Source organism: Protopterus annectens, chromosome 2.part0 (genome assembly GCF_019279795.1).
Source record: "Protopterus annectens isolate FY-2018-M chromosome 2.part0, PAN1.0, whole genome shotgun sequence".
Lineage (NCBI taxonomy): Eukaryota > Metazoa > Chordata > Ceratodontiformes > Protopteridae > Protopterus > Protopterus annectens.
In genome coordinates this window covers 207,600,160-207,621,037 of record NC_056728.1, presented here as the reverse complement: position 1 = coordinate 207,621,037, position 20,878 = coordinate 207,600,160, and the positions used below count along the sequence as shown (strand labels likewise).

Genomic DNA, 20,878 nt, shown 5'->3' with positions numbered 1-20,878 from the left:
TGCCCCCCCTCCCCCCCAGCCTTTCAGATACTGGCAAAGGCCCTTGTCAACTCTGTAGTGCCTTTCTTTAGGGAATGTCAAAACAAATTTTCCAATGAAACAAAATCTGAGAGAGACAAACTCAGGGTCGTGCTGCTTAATGCTAGGAGTTTAAACAAGAAACTGCACTCCCCGGAAGCACTCCTCACCTTGCAGGATGCTGACATCTGTGCAGTTGCAGAGACATGGTTCAAGGCCACTGAGAGCACCTACTGGGCAAGTAAAATACCACATTATTAGCTACAGATCCCCCACCATGAACCAGGATAAGCATGCTACCTACCTCAATTTACTGGAAACCCTCACCATACAGCCCAACACCTTAATCATGAGAGATTTCAACTACCCTTCCATAGACTGGCGACATTCACAAGCTAAAACATGCTCGCCCACAGGTTCCCTGACTAACACAAATGCTCTGGAGCAGATAGTCTGCACCCTCCCCCCCAGGGGCTCTAAAGTTCTGGACATAGTACTCGCCACCATGGAGGGGGTCACTGCACTTCCCCATACATGATGCCCTCCTTGGTTAGGTCAGACCACAAATCAGTCTCATTTGAACTAACTACTGGAACAGACATCCTCACAGGAACAAAAATGATAAAAAAAACTTCACCAAAGCTAACTCCAGCATACTAAGCAATGGTAAAAAAGCTTCGTACCACCCAGATTTGCAGACACCAATAATCACTATGCAGAAGTGTATGCAAACACTTAAGCGACTGCATAAACTCTGCTGTACCTGACCAAAACCAGATCTTCCTGTAAAATCAAGTCACGGTGGTAGACAAGTATAAACAGATTATATAACAAGAGGAAGAAACTGTTGTCTAAAAGCAAGAGGGGTATCGCTCTGCAGAGGAAGAGTTCCCTCCTAAGCCTAAACAGGAAAATTAGAACTCTTATAAAATCTTCTACAGTAAATTATGAAATTAAAATCACATCTGTAGCCAAGGATAATCATAAGGCATTCTTTAACTATCTTCAAATTCTAATAGGGAATGCCCACCTATGTGCTGAACTGGTTGTATGCCAGATCACTCGCACTATACCGGAAGATATCACCAACCTGCTAGTTGTCAGATTCAGGGCAAACTTCACCCCTCCTATACCCACCTACCATATTCCCAAAGCATAGGTGACACCAGCCCTCTACCTAGTACATCTAGAGAACAGGTCATCTCTGCGCTTGCCAAGGCCAAAAGCACAGCCTCAGTGGGAGTAGATAATATCCCAGGTTGTTTAATAAAACAATCTAAAACTAGACAAAGGACCCACTTGGCGTTCTTTTTAATCATAGCTTGAGAAATGGCTATGTTCCTGCAAAATGGAGAACAGTAATCCCCCTGTACAAAGGGGGGAACATTAACTGACCCTGGGAGCTACAGACCCACAAGTCTAACCATCCACATTTGCAAGGCCATGTTAAGAATCATGAACTTTGGCGACCTCCAAATGCAGACCCAGTTTGGCTTCATTAAGGGTAGAGTATACTTATTAAACCTGGTAGCCTTCTTTGAGAATGTCACCAAAGCCATGGATAAAAGACAGTGCACATAACCTATCTCGACCTTGCCAAGGGCTTTTGACAATTCCCCACTCTGGCATCATTGAGAAACTCTCCCAGATAGGGATTAACCCTTACATTACTGGATGGATAGCCAATTGGCTCACTGACAGAACACACTGTCAAAACTGGTGACTCCACCTCCATCAGTAGACATACCACCTGTGAGTACCATAGGTGTCTCTGCTGGGTCTCTTACTGTTTGACTTCTATTTCTCAGAAGCACAGACCAAAGTAGATGGCCTTTGGCTCACCAAGTTCAATCACTTGAGTCCCCCAACGATGTCAACATATTACAAGAAGGGCTAATGACTGGTGCCAAAGCCATGGTCTAAAACTAAATGCAAACAATGCACTACCACCTTTGGAAAAATGGAATTCCCTACAAATTACAATATTGACAGCACCCCCCTGAGTTCCAACCCAATGGTGCAAGACTCGGGAACACAGGTGGACAGCAATCTGAACTTTGGCCACCAAGTTTCCAAAGTGAACAAATGAATCCAAGTAAGGCAGCAAAACCACTTCTGAGAAATGAATCTAAGTGTAAGAAAACAGAAGATTATACCGCGGAAAAACTTAAGATTCCAACGCAATTCTAAAGGCACTAAAACCAAGAGATGAGGCCGATCTTTCTCAATTAAAATCCATGCCTCTTCCATTTCGGCTCATTACAATACAGAGCCACCAATTTTTTCTCATCCTTTACTAAAGCAGTATCTTAGAGGAGCCAAAAATTTAAGGCCTCCTAGAAGATCACCATTATCTGCATGGGACCTCAATTAAGTGTTGTAAAAGCTCACCCTGCCTCCATTTGAACCAGCTGTTACCGCTGATATAAAGTTCTTATCATGGAAAACAGCTCTGCTACTAGCAATTACTTCAGCAAGAAGAGTTTCAGAACTACAGGCCCTCATGGCTGTAGAGCCTTTTATCATATTTTACCCAGACAGGGTGTCTCTGAGGACAAATCCTACATTTATGCCGAAGGTGGTTTCCAGTGTGGCTCTTAACCAAAACAATTCATCTGCCAAACTTTTATCCAAATCCGCAGAACAAGGGGGAGAGAATTCTGCATTCCTTGGACGTATACAGACAGCTAAGATTCTACTTGAGCAGGACTAAAGCTCTAAGAAAAACTGAGCAATTACTAGTGTCATATGCTACAGGATCAAAAGGAAAGGCTATTTCTAAGCAGACAGTTTCAAAGTGGATAAGCCACTGCATCCGTTTCTGCTACTTATACCATGGTAAACCTGTGCCCCCCAAGGGCATTAGGTCTCATTCCACCAGAGCTGCAGCTACTTCAGCAGCCTTTCTCAGAGGAGTACCAACCAAAGACATTCTAGAGGCTGCTACTTGGAAGTTCTATTCACACCTTTACAAAGCATTATCATTTGCCTCTCTACTCTAAGTCCGGGCTGGCTTTGCCACTGCAGTTCTGCAGGGCCTTATAGCCACACCTAATGCTGTTCAGCTCCAGCCTCCCAACCATAGCTTTGGGATTCTACCCAAATGTAATGACTGCAACAGTGAAACACGAAGAACATAGTACAGTTGTGTACACTTACCATAAATGTAGATGTTCGAGTGTACTCACTGTTGCAGTCCAGGTTACCCTCCCACCATCCCCCTGTCATTCTGGAGTTTATCTTCCCTCTCTATCTTCTACAACCTATGTGGTGTATTTGCTTGTAGAAGTTTATATTGATGCATGCATGTATATATACATATATATATTTTTGCTACCTTTTTGGGGGCACCTGACATCTGGGGCAAGAAAAACTAAAGAAAATGGCGTCGTCTGCATGTTTTATACCCCTGACGATCTGACGTCATGGAAGAGGAGACAGCAACCGACGCAGGACCCAAGACTTTGGAATTCAGGCCGACTGAGGGCAACCTGCTAGCAGATTACCCAAATGTATTGACTGCAACAGTGAAACACGAAGATCATCAGGTTGGAATGCTTGCAACGCTAACAGCACTGCTGCTCTCAGTTCTAGAACGTTGATATAGGTTGGTACTAGGCAAGCCTAGCCATAACAATTCCCTGGATATTTCTTCCCACAATATTTACTTCTCTGGACCCCTGTCTAGCAGGACGACTGACATGATCCCTGGGGTGAATTTCCCATCTCCCATCCAATCATCAAGGTTCCTTTTGAAGAGGGACAATGCTTGACATGTATAGGCAGTCTACTCAGAGTATGGGGAGTCTCTGCATCAGGAACTTATCCCTCCGGCATGTTTTGCTCATTGTGATGACAAGGTTTAGATCCCTGAAGCGTGTGGCTCTGAGGGATTGGGATTTCTTTAAGTGGAGCATGTCCAACAGCTCAGGGTTTGACATGGCCTTGTATGTTAAGCAGAGATCGCCTCTGAGTAGACGATATGCCACAAAGTATAGCTGGAGTTTTTTTAGATGGTCAGCATATGGCATCTGCTTTAGGCCTGTGATTCTTTTAGTGAGTATTTTTGTGAACTTTCCAGCTGTTGCAGATGTCTTGTGAGGTACATACCAAATTGGGCATTATACTCTATAATGGGTCTAATGAGGGAGGAGTACAGTGGGACAATCACCTCCTTTTTTCTGGATGAAAAGCCCTTAGTGATGAGGTGTGCCACATAGGATTTCCTGACTGTTGAGGCGATGTGGTTATTGAACGTGAGACCATTGTCCCTAAGTCTCTCATCACACTTTCGATGTTTAGTGTACTGCCACCTATGTGGTAATTCATGGGTACATGTTCTTTTCCAAAGGGGATAACTATACATTTCTTGGCATTAAGCTTGAGAGGATGGCTCTGGCACCAGGCATCTGTTTCTGTAAGGCTCTTTTGTAGAATACCCACATCATTTGGGGATTCAATAATAGCTCCCAGTTTGCAGTCATCTGCGAACTTTGTTAGCCAGAGTTCTTAGTGTTGGCCTGTACTTCAGAGAAGTAGATGCCAAACAAAAGTGGTCCCAGGACTGAACCTTGAGGTACTCCACTTATCTGGAGCTGGATTTGGAGTCGGCTACTTTTACAGTCTGGGTTCCGTCAGTAAGCCTGTTGGCAACCCATCGAGTGACATAGGGATTTATGCCCACCTTAGTAAGTTTATCTATGATTCCAGAGTGGGGGGATGGTGTCGAAGGCCTTGGCAAGGTCCAGATAGGCTTTGTGGACCGCCTTACCCTCGTTCACAGCTCTGGAGACTGATTCAAAGAAGTCAATCAGATTCAGGAGACAAGATCAGCCCTTCACAAACCCAAACTGGGTAGGGTCCAGTGTTTGAAGGTTGCCAATGTCTTTGTTTCTAAGTTCCATGATAATGCATTCCCATGCCCTTGCAGATCAGGCTCGTCAGACTGATGGGACAGTAGATCCCAGGATCCAAGGCGGATCCCCCCTTGTGGAGTGGGATAACTGCAGCTGTGCGCCACTCAGTGGGCACGAAGCCTGAGGTGAGGCTATGATTAAACATGACACTTGGGTGAGGTGTCAGTTCATTTTGTAGTTCATGTAGTACACAGCCTGGGATGTCATCTGGTCCCATGGATGCTGTATTCTTAGCTTTGGAGAGTGCGGTTTCTACCTGTGTGGCCATGATTACTGGAATTTGGCAATCTTTTTGTATTGAGATGGGCCCTTTAGGGGGTGAGAGGGGGATGAAGTTGGCACTAAATCGATCTGCCAGGATATTGGCAATATCCTTGGGATAAGTATATTTAATGCCATTTTGTTGTAGCTCAGAGCAGATCTGAGCATTGCCATTTAGATTCTTGACATAACTATAGAATGCCTTGGGGTTGCCTTCGGAATCTTTGGCAATTTTATTTTTGTAACTAGCTTTTGAGAATTTTATGAGGGATCACAGCTTCTTACTGAGGCTGGTGCGGGTGTATTTTTGCATCCTGGGATTTTCCTCTTTCCTGCAACAGTTTCTTCCTTCTGTTGTATAGTTTGTTTATAGCAGGGGACCAACAGATTGGCTTCCTTTTTTTGGAGAAGAGCATCTTTGTTCTATTTGGGATGGCACGATTCATGCACGAGTGGATGTGCTCGTACAGTGCCTTAGTGTAGGATTCTGCAGTCGAACTTTCAGATCCCGTCTGCATGGGTGTCGTGAAGTTTGTCACTTCTGACTTCAGTAGCATGAAGTTGGCTTTGGAGAAGTTTAAGGAGGTTTCCTTACTGGGGGGTGGGATGTGGATGTCAAGGGTGATTTGCTTATGGTCAGACCTGACCAATGAGGGGGTGACCACTGGTGTGGAGCATCCATCTCCCATGTTGGTAATGATCAGGTCTAGGATATTGGAGCCCCTGGTGGGACAATGGATTAGTTGATCCAGGACGTTGAAATTTATGAATTCCAAGAACCGTTGGGAAAAGGAGTTGGTACCAGAGTAGTTTTCCCAGTTAATGACAGGGTAGTTGAAATCACCCAGTATTAGGGTGTTTGGTTGTATCTTAACATTTTCCAGTATGTTTAGAAAGGTGTAGTGAGAATCTTGGGGCATGGTGGGGGATCTGTAGCAAGCTACAATTTGGATTGCAGTCTTACCTAGTGTTAGTTGCACCTGGAGAATTTCAGATGCATTGCGTTGGGCAACTAGCCTGGAGGTGTAAATATCCTTGGTGAATATGGACACTCCTCCACCTTTAGTGTTTCGGTCTTGGTTTTGTGGCCGAAAAGTGTGGCAAGAGTTGTAGCCTGGTATTGCAGGGGTGCTCTCTGGAGCCTTGAACCAGGTCTCAGCTTCTGCACAGATATCGATGTTCTCCATTTTTAGGAGTGCCTGGAGAGAATGCATTTTGAGGTTTAGACTTCTAGCAGTGAGTAGCATTACCTTCAGATTTTGCACGCTTGTATCTGTTACGGTGGTGGTTTTATCCTTTGAACCTTGCCTAAAAAAGGCACTATAGGGGGTGGCAAGAGTTTAGCCAGTAACCTGAATCCCAGGGGCGATAGGTGCAGACCATCTCTGGCAAAGCATCGTGGTTTGTCAATCATGTCTTTCCAGGCAGACATACTGGATCCCCTTTGAATGACACCAGAAGCTTAGCCAATTGTTGAAGTCAATCATTTTGTCCTTATACTGTGGTATCATTCTGGGCGAAGGCAGGATGCTACTCAGGGCTAGGGTCATACCTGCCTGGGCCACATGATCCAAGAGCTCTTCCATGTCTCTCTTCATGTAGTCCAGGGAGGTACGTCTCAAGTCATTCACTCCAGCATGGACAATGACAGCCGTATTTGTACTTGTTGTGGAGTGACTTGAGTGCATGCATTATGTGGCAGATCCTAGCACCAGACAGGCAGCTGACTAATTTTCTCCTTGTTCAGCCTGGTGAGTGGGACATCAGTGTGCCTGACTATAGAGTCACCTATGACTAAAGTGTTGGGTATATTGTCCTGCCTTAGGGGCTGTTGGGTGGCACACCGGTGTTGTGAGCTATGTGTCACTTTGGTTGTGATTGGTGTTTGTTTGAGTTTCAGCTTTGGAGGTCCTTGTTGCTTGGGCAGGTTAATGTTAAGGGCCTCTGCATATGTGGGTTTAGTGTTGCTATGTGTGGGTGTTGATGGTGTGGGTTTTGAAGGGCTATGAGTTGCTGGAGGTGTAGTGTAGGTGTTGACCTTCTCCTCTTGACTGTCTAGCAATCTCGGCCAGAGAGAGCTTTGCTTCCAGTTTAGCTATGTAAGCGCATCTCTCACAGGTTGTAGTGTTGGGTGGTAGGAGGAGAGGATTGTCTGTGTACATGAGGCAGTTGCCACATTGCCCCAGTAAGCCCAGATTCACCAGGTCTACAGGAGAAATCACCAGAAGCTGACCCTTGGACATGCCTGTTTAGGTGCTTTTTTTGTTGTAAAGTTTAAGAGTGGTTTTCCCTTACCTTTGCAAGGTACTTTGCAATTTTAGGCTGTTTAGTGCCTACAATTAATTTCTCCTTATATGCATGTTGGCCTCCAATGTGGACCATGTGCCTTGGACAGTCTTTCCCTGGAAATGCCCCCTCCCAATCAGGGAAGCATCCGTGGTCACAATGGCTATGGGCTGAGGGGGCTGGAATGGACGTCTCCAAAGTTCTGTGTCTGGCCTCACCCACCAAATAAGGTCCTGCTTGCAAGAACTGGTCATCTGAATTTGAAAGCATAGAGAATGGTAATTAGGACACCACTGAGAGAGAAGAAGCGATTGAAGTATTCGCATGTGCAGTTTTGCAAGAGGCACTATTGGTATGGAAGCTGCCATGGATCCTAAAACCTGAAGAACCTCTCTCACTGAGACTTTGTTTTGACAGAGTATCACTCTGAGCTGAAGCCTCAGTCTCTGCAGTCTGTGAGCTGGGAGCGATACCAGACAAGAGCGGGTGTCGATGACTGCTCCAATTAATTCTATCTTCTGGAGTGGAGAAAAATTGGCGTTCTCCCAGTTTACAGTTATCCCCCAATGTTTTGCCAGTGAAAGGGTGTATTGCAGGGCTGTTACCAGAAGATGCTTGGTGAGGGCGGTATGGAGCCAATCATCCAAATACGGAAATACCCGGAATCCTTGTAGTCTCAAATGAGCTGTAACCACTGCCATGCAATTTGTGAAGACTGTGAAGGCTGTAGAGAGTCCGAACAGGGCACAAAACTGTTAATGATTGGCTCCTAGCCAGAAGCGAAGACGACTCCTGGAGTGTTTCTCCATTTTGATGTGGTAATACGCATCCCGAAGGTCTATCGAGCACATCCAATTGCCTTCCCCTTAAAAAAGGGAGAATGGACTGAACGGTGACCATTTGGAATTTGGTTTGGGCAACAGACTTGTTCAAATTGCTGAGATCCAGAATGGATTTCCAGTCCCCTGTCTTTTTTGGCACCAAAAAGAATCTTGAGTAAAATCTGGATCCGATCAGAAAGGAATGGAAAGAAGATTAACATCATCCGATCTATTATTATGTGGATATAAGGTGATAATGAACCATACATGTTCACAGAGACAAGGCGCTTTTAAAATGTGGACAGTGCATGGCATGCCAGTAGTTCTTAGCAGGTCAGAATTTCCAGCATCCAGTTGCAGGGAAGCTATACAAAACCCCAGCATTTGTGAATTGTGCTTCAAAGATCATCATATATGTTGCCAAGTGTATGAAATGTACATGTTTTTATGTTGGCAAAACAAACTGCCCTTTTATGGTTAGGATACAGGTGCATATAAGGGATATTAAAGTTCTCACCAATGCCCTGTACAAACATCATAGTGTGAATACAGATCATATTTTTCACTTTATGGCTCTACAAGTAATAGATCCCAGTATGAGAAGAAGGGATCTTAAAGGTCTAACTGAACTTGAAAAAACTAAATGGACTGCTGACTTGAGGGCAGATAAAGCACCAGGACTTAATGAAGTGTTACCTATGAAACCCACTCTGAGAAGGCGTCAGCTTAGATGATGACACTGATTGGGCACGCCTCTCTTTTTGCCTATGTGTTTAATAGAAATGAAATCTCCACAGGAAATTATGTCAGTGATGATGCAACTTCCATAGGAAACGATGTCAGTGATGATGCACTTTAAATTTTATTGGATGATTTTAGTATTTAAATGAGCATTAGATTTGTAAATGCAGATCTGAAGAAGGCAAAAAGCTGAAAGTGCTCATCTCTTGTTTTTTAGTGCCTTTACAATTGCGTTGGAATTTTAATAAATAAGTTTTACCGTGGTATCATCTGTTTTCTTACACTAAGTTTCCAAAGTGGTAAGGAAAGCCTTCTATGTAGCACACCTCATAAGTAAGGGCATAGCATCCAGGTCAAAGGATGTTACAGGTCCACTGTACTCTACCCTCATCAGACCACTAAGAGTATAATGAACCTTTCTGCAGGTACCTCACTAGACAACTGCAGCAGCTGGTGAGACCTCAGAGGTTTCTCACTAAGAAAATACAGGGTTCTCCAAACCATGACTTAAGTGGACAGGCTGAAAGCCCTGTCACTTTACTCTGTATCTTATAAGCTGCTGAGATGTGACTTCTGCCTAGCCTAGAGGGCAAATTCCACCCCTACTGAAATGGAAATGCTGCACATCAGCAAATCAAATGGCTCGAGAGTCACTCGCTCTAGGGATCTCATCCTATGCTGTGACATTAACAGATCATGCTGGAGAGGCAGATTAGTCTCCCAGAGACTGCCGCATCTCTAGAATAGACTCCCTATTCACGTAAAACAGAGCTCCTCACTGACGCTACTCAAACGCAACCTACACAATTGGACAGGAGACCGCAAATTTTCCCCTAGGGTGGCACCCATGTCTTTCGTGGTCAGGAATCAAATCATATGTTCATAAATAATGTTCATAAATTCGTTCTACAAACTACTCAAAAAAGAACAAATGGAGATGCTTGGGATTATAACATGACTAAACTTGTAAAGGCTCAGACTGCTAGCCTAGTAACCTTCAATAAACTTACAAAAACCCAAATCCGGATACAGTTTAAACTAAGGACACAAATCTAGACATCAACATAGATAAAAATGGAGAAATCTTTTTCTACATATAATATGATAGATTCACCTTTACACTCCCCAAGCAGCTCAAGGTTAACGAACTTGCTTCATATTCTAGCCTTTCCTAACCAGTGTAAAGTTTTACTTTGGTATCACTAGCCTATACAGCAACCAGTGATAAAACTCTTCCATCTTGCATTTAAAATAAGTCTGACTGTACTACTATACAGAGCTACTTTGCAATGTAGGTTCCTTTCCCATATCAAGTAGAAGGATTAATTTTCCAGTACTGACACTACAGTGTAGCATGAGGAGGATGCTGCATTCCTGAGTGTGCTGTCCTTTGGATGAGATGTTAAACAGGAGAACCCATCTGCTTGCACTTGTGGCAGCTCAAGTAGATGTAAAAGATTCCACAGTACTTAATGTTAAGAGGAGAGGAAGTTTCCTGTCCAAATTTCCCTTACTCAACATTAATACCACTTCAGGTCTACCTGGGAGATAGTTAGCAGCTGACACTATTAGTGAGACTAACCTGGTCAACAAAATGCAAATAAAACATACAATGTACATCAATATTTTTAAACTTTTTTTTTTTTTTTTAACACAGTTACTTTTCTCCATTACCTTGAGTGTCCTTCTAAACAAAGTGGAGCTTATGCTATAGAGTCTAACCACCAGTTTAGCAGAACCACAACATGTCTAAACTTCATCTAATGGGACTTATGTTTTACAGTTCTCTGTTGTATTCACTCATTCCATCTGGTTTTCTTCCTTATCTCAGCCTCCTAATACCAGTTTCTAGTTCAAGGAGCTTTGGATTCTTCTAGTCAACTCCATTTATTTTTTTGTCACTTGAGCATTTTTCCTTTGGAATAATGGAAAAGGTTTAATTGGCAAAGTCTCTCTATGGACTTCTTTACTGCAACAATAAGAAGCAGATTCTCCAACATGCTGGCTCTCTTCCTCCTCAGCCTATTTTGCATCCTAAAATGTATTTGATCTTCCAGAAAAATATATTCTGAAGACAGCTGGACATAACCTGAATCTTGCTCCCGCATCTCCATTTTCCTAATTATCGCCAGGATAAACTTGCTTCTCTTCTGTTTGGTGTAAAGTGAATAATCATTTTCCACAAACATAGTAGTCACAATTTTAATAATACTCTCAGTTTTGTTAGGAGCTGCTCTTTCTGCTGGTATGACCACATTTTTACTAATACAGGCCTTGGTTGCTTTGTTATAGCCAAATTTGGAGCATACACTCACTTTACTCTCTCAGTTAAATACATCCTGCTGGGGAACACAAGTCCAGTTGCTTATTTGTACTATTACAAATTTAACACAATCTACCTCTTCCAAGTTTCTTTGGTATAGCAGTGTGTCTCGGGTGTTCTCTGCATGCACTGTAGTCTAAAATCATCTTTTTTTTTTAACAGGTCTTCATGTAAAACCTCCTACAAACCAGTCTTTCCTTCATTTCAACCTCTGATTTCTGCAGTTTTATCAGCTCATCTGAATAAGTACTTAAAGATTCTTCTGCTGTTTCCATAAGTTTGTAATTTGGTTTTATATATTCCTCCAGCATCTAACCTCTCGTTATATCTCATTTTTGCTCTAAATTAAACTGCTTTTTGCTGAACAGCTGCATGGTTCTTCCCAGACATAGCTGTTTCTTCTTTTCTGACAGATTTCCTTTTTCCAAATTTCTTATTCACTGACATCCAGGCAATGTAGTCAGTCAGTAACTGAATTTTATCCTAATTGATAATGCTAACAATTTCTTAGTTCTTTACACAGGGAGAGAACTAATCAACCTACTGCTCGGTGTTGAGCCATCTTGGAAGTCTAAGCTAAATGACAACTTTGTACTACCTTTATTAAAAAGCAGAACAAATTATAAAGAACTCCTTTGTTGACCTCATGTAGCAATCTGCTTAAAGGCATACATCATGTCCAGTTCACGCCCCTCAAATATCACACAAGTGCAAGAACATACGTTTTTGCAGGGTGACTATCCAGAATAAGACACACTGAATGTGACAGTTGAAATTACTGTAATCAAGAGAAGAATGGAGCCTTGATCTTGTATAGGACCAGGAGAACCAGAAGTAAAACTCTTGCCCCCTTTTGAAACTAGGGTAGCCTCCAAAGCCCCTTTCAGCTGTATGATGTATGCCCATGCTAGAACCACCACAGAGATGAAATGGTCTACTACTGGAGCACTTTCTAGGGAAGGACAATTGTGCTACAGGACATGACCAGCAGTGACCATGCCTGGAACCCTCTATTCCACGGTAATGGTTTTACAAGTCATGGCAACTGCAGAGAGCCACTAGTTGTCCCAGACAGAAATCGGAACTATTGCCACTCAGGCTACATACTCATTCTCTTGGAGGACATCAGTGGAAATTGAGTAAGAGTGGGAGGCTTTAGTGGTTTTCCTCAGGCAAAGAAGCAGCTTCCCCCTTCTTTGGGGAGGGGCTCAGTTTGGAGGAAAAAGAGAAAGCAAAGGCAGGAGGATCACACAGGTAACTCTACAGTGGTGAGGTCTTGATTCTGAGGTCACTGATCAGTTCTGAGCAGCATGACTGAAGAACACCTTTGCCATAAAGTGGGCATCCAAGATAGTTTTTGAGCTCATCCTTACAGGAGAATATCAGCCACACTGCCCTGTCCAAAGTATGTCTATACCTCCTAACCTTGTAGTTTTACTCGCATGGTAACACTAGGTTACAAAGAATTAGATGCAAACCACTATGTAAAGGTTTGGGAAGAGTCTTCAGAAGGTCCACCCTGAATCCAGACTTCAAACACTCGGACTTTTCTAGCATACAAACCACAGCCAGAACTTTGACAGTTAAAACAAGTAACTGAAAGTTATAATTACCAAGACTGCAGAAGAATGTACCAAGTTTCCACATTTTTCTTTGGACTCTGCCAGGTGGAAGAAAAGTGCTGTGGTGTCTGCTACTTGCAAAAGATCAAACAGATCACTCTGGGGGTCAGCAAAAAAAAAAAAAAAAAAGCTTGATAAAGGGTTTAACCTATGGAAGTGAGTCTTACAGAGGTCATTTGACTTCTTAGGCTGAAATGACAGCAACAGTGTGCCTGCAAGCTACCTGAACTACATCCTTATAATGAGAGATGACCAATGCTGTCTTAAGTCTTCTTCTCCAGATACAACAACTATACATTTCTGACAGAATGGAATACGCATCTGAGGTTATTCCAAGCAGTTTTTCATAAGCATGAGCCACCCCAAAAGTGAGGACATCTTAGAGGGGGAGGAAATAATTACCTTTGACCATCTTGAAATGGTCTCGGGGTCCTTTGAACCCTCAGAGCAGTCCGAGTTGGAGAGTCATGTGCCTGCACTATGAAAAGATAGCAGCTCAAATATGGTCTTTTATTAAAGGACATGCACACACACTTTAAGAGGTGCTCGATGACTGAATCAAATGATAGTGGTGCATAGGGGAGGAAGGTTTGTACCATGACCAGTGCTTGCTTCAAGACTGTACTCCCTAAAGGTCTTCTGCTGTTATCAAACATTCTGGTTCCTAACAGATAAATCTGTGCTTTCTGTCTAGGTACTGAGCACTGGAACTTGTCATAAGAATATCTGAAGGACCCTACAATTGGGACCAGGCAACATGCATGGGTCTGGTCTCCTGAAAAGCGAGTCTGCAGCCCATAATTCCTCCATCCTGATGTTTGGATGAATCAAGGGGCTACTGCCAAGAAATTAGCAAGAGGCCTAAGTTGTAACCACCTTTCAACTCTGTGTCCTTGTGATAATAATCAAGTCTTCACTTGGGGTCACAAGAAGAGCATTTTCATTGCTCAAAAGGACCAGAAAATCTGCAGTCATCTTCTCGGTCAAGAGGCAGACAGGAAATTTCCACCTTTACCAATGAGTAATGAAAGGGAAAATCATTGTAACTTAGTAGCATGTCATGATGTTAACCTTCTTGACAAAAGGAAGACAGTGTTGATATGCATCTTGGATGGTAATTTTGATAGCCTCACTGATATTTCAGCACTGAAAAAAAGCACCATACTATTACCTGTTTGAGTGACAAAATTACTTGGCAGGGTAGGTGTAGCTTATTTAGCATGTAACACCACACGGTGTGTTAGAATGGGTGCACATGGCACCTAGCTTGGGAACTTCCTGAATCCCCACTAGTAAAGTATAAGCCCTATAAGGAAGGGTCTCAATGTTTGACTTGAACAAAAAAACAAGATAATGCATTACCATAATTTATAAAGTATTTCAAAATAAACTACAGCAGTAAAAAACATTTCTTCTGCACTCTGCAGCCCACTCATACTTCCTTACAAACACCCTGCATTACACCAGACAAATCTTTGCTCCCAGCGAGGACAAGGGCATTTAGCCTACTCCTTACAGGTTGCAAGCCCAGTGATCCTTATGATGTACTTTGCATCTATTTCCGAATTGGGCTGCTAGGAAGCTATCTACTCAAAAAGGCAAACCGCTCAAACTAATCGTCTGACTTTTAAGCAGAAGTATTGCATTTTAAGTACTGTGAAAGTGAGGCATCACTGGGAAAGACTGAAGCAGTAACTCAAAATAAATATTAAAGTAAATTATGAGAAAATGTTACATACCCAATAAATAACATCCGCAAAGCAGATTCATTCAGAGGCAGAGTTTTGGAAAGCTGCTCCTGTTTGGCTTTAGATGAACTGAATGTGACAGTCTCTGAAGCTAACTCTGGGCTGGTCAGACTAGCCCATTCCATCCCAGACAGCATCAAACTATCTGTCCTTACTGCCATGTTACTGGATTTGCCCAAATGTTCCAAGTCTGTTATACCACTTAACCTGCTGCACTCTGCAACAGACTCAGAATTATGGTCCACTGAAATCCTCAAATGGCTTAGTCCTGCACACATATCTCTTTTACTTTCTGGATCCTTACTATCCATTCTGGTTCCAAGCAACTGTCTACTGTCTGAGGCTGGTTCTATGCCTTCTTGTCTCTCTACACTTAGCTTCTCAAATTCTATCATCAAGTTGGAAACAGGAGACAAGATGCACTCATTTTTGTCAGCTGACTTTCGTCTCTCAAAGTTTTTTTTATTTTCAGGGGAACAGAAGCCATTCACATGAGGAGACCTTCCTTTCTGATAGTCCAGATCGGCACCATCACCAGTCTCAATGATGTCCACATTTGGGTTTCTAGAAAGATCAGGACAATCAGAATCTTCTATAGTATCAGTCAGACTCTCCAACTGAGCTTTTCGGTGACTAATTTTACATTCAGCATTTTGGCGATTTTTTACTTCTTCTAAGCTCAAGTCATCATGTTCTTCAAGAAATGCTCCCATTGAGACTGAATTGCAACATGCCTTGGATCTGCCTAGATTTAAAGAATAAAATATTTGTTACATATCAGGTCATGTTCATAAACACTTTTTATTAATTTTATAGTGATACATAAAATTCGGTAACTATTGCCCATTACTGTAACCAAAATCCCACAAGCAATCCCTCCACTCAGCAAGTTGTCTTACTTGTTTCTGCCTGCCTTGCCCACTATGATCCAAATCAAGTATTTTTTCCAGGGGGACAGGAAAGTACAGTTGTGTACACTTACCATAAATGTAGATGTTCGAGTCACTGTTGCAGTCATCACATCTGGGTTATCCCTGCCATGGTAGCCCTCGGCCGACCCAAATACCAAAGACTTCGTATTTCTGTCTCAGTTGCTGTCACTTGAGGACTGACGTCAGGTCGTCAGTGGTATAAATTAAGGCAGCCGACGGCATTACATCAATTTTTCTTGCCCTAACCTGTCAGACGCTCCCAAAGTAGGAAGCCAGGTTCTGGTGGAAGAACCCCACCAGTGGAAAATAAATACCAATATGTCCCTTGTAAGGAATGGAGAACAAGGAAGAATGGTAACAAAAGGAGAAAGAGAAAAAAGTGGGGTGGAGGGAGGGAAACCAGGACTGCAACAGTGAATACACTCGAACATCTACATTTATGGATCTGTACTATGTTCTTCGTGTTTCACTGTTGCAGTCATCACATTTGGGTAGATTCCCAAAGCTGAGGAAATGGGTGGAGGCAGTCAAGGAAGCTAGGGGTTGGCTAGGATGCCCTGCAAGACTGCAGAGGCAAACCCTGCCTAGGATTTGGAGAAGAGGGGCAGGCAGTAATGCTTGGTGAAAGTGTGAACAGATGTCCAGGTGGCAGCCTCCAGGATGTCCCTGGTGGGGACTCCTCTGAGTAAAGCTGCAAAGGTGGAGGCTGCTCTGGTGGAGTGTTTCCTGACCCCCTCGGGGGGAGGCTTACCATGCTGTTTGTAGCAGAAATAGATGCAGTGTGCTATCCATTTGGAAATGGTTTGCTTAGAGATGGCTTTGCCTTCTGCACCTGCAGCAAAGCTAACCACCAATTGATCAGACTTTCTGAAGAATTTAGTCCTGTCCAGATAGTATCTGAGCTGTCTGTACACATCTAGAGTGTGAAGAATCATTTCACCCTTGTTCTGGGGATTAGGAAAGAGGGTGGGCAAATTAATGGATTGGTTGAGAGCCACAATGGACACCACCTTGGGCATGAAGGATGGGTTAGTTCTTAGGGATACCCAGTCTGCATGGAAGATGATGAATGGTTCCACAACCATGAGTGCTTGCAGGTCAGAGACTCTTCTGGCTGAAGTGATGGCCAGAAGGAAGGCTGTCTTCCAGGAGAGAAATTTTAGTTCTGCAGAAGAAACTGGTTCAAAAGGAGGCAGGGTGAGCGTTTCCAAGACAAAGTTAAGGTCCCAAGCTGGTGTTGGTGCTCTTCTGGGGGGCCTCAAGTTGCTAGCCCCCGACAGGAACTGTTTAATCAAAGGGTGTGAGAAAAGGGGCTGCTCAGTGGGGAAATGAGCAGAAATAGCAGAGGCATGAATTTTATAGAACAGAAAGAGAGGCCACTGTGTAGTATGTCAGCTAAGTAATCAAGGTTGTGAGGGAAGGAGGGCTGTGCCATACTGGCCCCCTTAGCCTGGATCCAGGTGCAGAACCTTTTCCATTTATCTGCATATGGCTTTCTGGTGCTAGGGTGTCTGGCCTCATGGATAACATCCAGAACCTGTTTACTGAGGATGGTAGTTTGGTTCGGAGTTAAGGAATAAGCCAAGCTGCCAAACTGAGTGTCTGCAATTGTGGATGCATGAATTCCCCTTCCCTCTGGGTTAGAAGGTTTGGAATCTGAGAAAGATGCCATGGATGCAGTGGGGACAGGCTGCATAGCAAGGGGTACCAGTGCTGTCAGGGCCAGTCTGGAGCTATAAGAATGGTCCTTGGTTTTTCCTCCCTTATTTTGAGCAGTACCCTGGGGATGAGAGGTAGGGAAGGAAAGGCAAAAAACGAGCGGTTGACCCAGGGGAAGGACAGGGCCATCCACATTCCAAGCCGTGCAGTGGATGCTCCCTGGTGCAGAATTTGTTGAGCTGATGGCTGGTGTGGGAGGCAAAGAGATCGATCTTCGAGGTTCCCCATTTCTGAGTTATTAGGGTGAAGGTACTTCTGTTGAGCTGCCACTCGTGTGGGTCCAGAAGGTTTCCACTTAACTGATCTGCCAGGGAGTTGAGAGAGCCTGGTAGGTATTTTGCTAACAGGTGTAGTTGCATGAAAGAGGCTATGGAGCCAAAGGGTCATGGCCAGCCTGCCTAGAGGGTAGGAGTGAGTCCCTCTCTGCTTGTTGATGTACCACATCACAGTGGTGTCTATTTTGCTCAGGAGAACCCCTGGATAGAGAAGGGGTTTGAAAGCTTTCAAGGTGTGCTGCACAGCCATAATTTCTTTTTGATCGATGTGCAGGGGGATTTGCTGTGGGCTCCATTGGCCCTGTATGCACCTGTCATCCAGGTGTGCACCCCAAGTGTAGTCTGATGGGTCTGTGGTGAGGGTCTGGGTGTGGGGAGAAAGGCATTACCTTGTTGTGGTAGCATGCTGTTGCCCACCAAAGAAATTCCTTTCTGAGGCAAGGAATTAGAGGTAAAAGTGTTTCCAGGTCTTGAGAGTGTTGACATCAAAGGCTCTTTAGGTACCATTAAAGTTTCCTCATATGCAATCTGGCATATGGAATGAGGAGTATGCAAGATGCCATGAACCCCAAAGCTTGTAGGAGTTTCCTTGCAGAAAGCTGGGGCTGTTTACAAAGGCCAGGTGCTTGAGCAGCTTTTCTTGGCTGTCTGCCTGAATAAGGCAGTCATCTAAGTAGGGGTAAATTTTAATATTTCTTTGCCTACAAAAGGCAATGGCTGGAGCCAGGCATTCTGTGAAAACTCTGGGAGCAGTAGATAAGCCAAAGGGAAGTGCAGAGAACTGAAAGTGTTGAGATCCTGCCCTGAAGCGGAGATATTTTCTGCATGATTCCCTGATAAGAATGTGGAGGTAGGGCTCTTTTAGATCCAGGTTGGCTAGCCAGGCGTCCTTGGAGAGCATGGGTAGCAGCTGCTGGAGGGTGAGCATTTTGAATTTTGGGATCACCAGGAAGGTGTTTAGAATGGATAGATGAAGGATGGGGCACCAGGTGCCCTCTTTTCTGGGCATCAGAAAAAGTCTGGAGTAGAAGAATTGGCCTATCTGTTCTGCAGGAACATGCTCTACTGCCCTCAAAGAGAGCAGGGAAAGGATTTGCTTTAGAGCCTCTGCCCACTTATTTCGTGGTAGATCTGGGAACCCTTTTGGGGTTGGAATGTCATGGAAGGAGAATTTGTATCCCTGAGACACAATGTTCAGAACCCATTGGTCCTTGGTAATGGTGGCCCAGGTGCTTGAATGAAAGGAGAGTTTTCCTCCTCGAGTAAGTGAAGGTGGGCAGAGGGGAGGTCGGGAGGTGGTGAAACATTGTTAGTTCTTACCATAAGGGGGTGGCTTAGAACACCCTGGTTTTAAAGTGGAGGTAGTCCACTGCTTAGATCTCTGCATTCCCTGGGGCTGCCGTCTGGGGGGGGGGGGGTCTGCTTCCCCAGGGCCTAGGCTGGGCCTGTTTACTCGGAGCAGGAAAGGACCAGTGCTTGGAGGGAAAATGCCTGCTGAACCTAGGGAACTGGACCTGTAAGAAATATTTAACTGTTTGCATAGATTTTGCCTTTTCTTCCATCTTTTTTAAGACCTCTTATGCCTTGGTGCCAAATAAGTTATCTTTGTGTAAGGGGGCATCCAACAACTTAGATATGACATGGTCTGGCAGGGGTTGTTCCTTAAGCCATGCACGTCTTCTAATGACAGATCCAGTGACTGCTGCCTTCCAAGAAGCTTCTAGGGCATCAAAACCACAGTGCAAAGTATGTTTAGTTACTTGACTTGCAGAATGCATTAAGTCTTGTAAATCTTTAGATTCTCCTAAGCAAAAGGAAGACATTTTTTGTTTAAGGAGTTCCAAGGTAAGTTGCTGATATTTAAGCATATGGAACTGACAATTTAGTGCCCTGATAGCAAGAGTAGCTGAGGTGTATACTTTTTTACCCCATCTGCCCAATGCTCGGGAATCCCTGTCTGAGGGGGTGGGATTCTTAGCAGAGGATGCTTTAATCCCTTTAGGCCCTTGAGAAATGACCTCAGGGTCAGCTGCTGGATTTTTAAAAAAGATATTTGTGAGAGTCAGGGACTCTGTAGTACCCGTCTGGTTTTCTGGGAGCAGGAGGTAGGGCATCAGGAGTCAAGCTGTATTCAAGGAAAACATCATCCACCAACATCCAGGACTGGGGGGATGGCCAAGGGTCTGTGTTGCGGAAGATCTAGGAATTCACAGTCTCTCTTTTTAGACTGAGGGTAGTCCTGACTCTACCATTGGAAATGCTCCCTTAAAGTATGCAGGTTTCCCCAAAGGAAAAATCCTCTGGGGGAGAGGCTGAAGAAATGGATTCCTCTGCATCAGAATCCTCATAAGTGGAGAGAGTTTGCATGTCTTCATAGTCAGATGCATCAGATTCATCTGACTCTTGTTCAGACAAAACTACCGGGGACAGATCTCTTTTCCTTTTTGAGGGAGTAGCTTGGCTTCCCCCTGATCAGCATGATAAGGTCTTCCGCCATTTTAAGCATTTGAGACTGAGGCAAGGAAGCAGGCACCTGAGAGTGGGTAGTCAGTTTTTTGGGTGCGGTTCGAACCCTGGGCCTAAGGAACTTGGTTGTTTTTGAAAGAACATTAGTCGCGAAAGACTACGTCTGTGTCGAGATTCAGTGGTGCGAAATACTTTCTCGGAAGCCGGTGCCTGCTCAGCAGCTCTGGACCCATCCAAGGTAGAGACGACTGCAAGATCCTTAGACGAAGAAGAGTTTTGTGGCATACTAGACTCCAAAAGGGTCTCAGTAGCGGCCTGCGAATCAACTGAAGCAGGCATCAGGGGCTGTGAAAGCACCTCACTGCGTACCGGAGGACTGACGACCAGCTTAACAGAAGAGTCATCGGTAGGTTTGGACCTGTGCGGTCTGTCTCTGTCTTTATCTTTGTTTTTTTGGAAGAGCTGCTGTCAGATGGTTTACCAAAGCCATATCTGAATTCGAGGACTGTAAACAAAAATATCTGGCTATAATAAGGGCCCGACAATGGATAGTTCTGGCATTAAAGCAGAGAAGCGACAATGGGGGAACATTATGGCTTACTTAGTAAGAGTGGAAGTCTCGGTGTGGTATTTGCTTTCCAAAGGCAAGACAATTATTAACTTTTTCTGACATTGGTTAGTGCAAGAAAAAAGGATCCCCAACAGGGTACTTAACTTTAGAAGACTTTAACTTCATTTCGGAAATGAAAA

General features: G+C 44.0%; 1 protein-coding gene across 1 annotated transcript in view; it reads right to left on the bottom strand.

Moving 5' to 3' along the window:
- The window catches only part of LOC122792716 (ankyrin repeat and LEM domain-containing protein 2-like), an 832,037-nt gene that overhangs the window by 396,731 nt on the left and 414,428 nt on the right, over window positions 1–20,878 (bottom strand). The window contains exon 5 of the mRNA XM_044060300.1: window positions 14,728–15,481. Within this exon, the coding sequence (XP_043916235.1) occupies window positions 14,728–15,481 (754 nt within the window). The remainder of the gene's footprint in view (window positions 1–14,727; window positions 15,482–20,878) is intronic.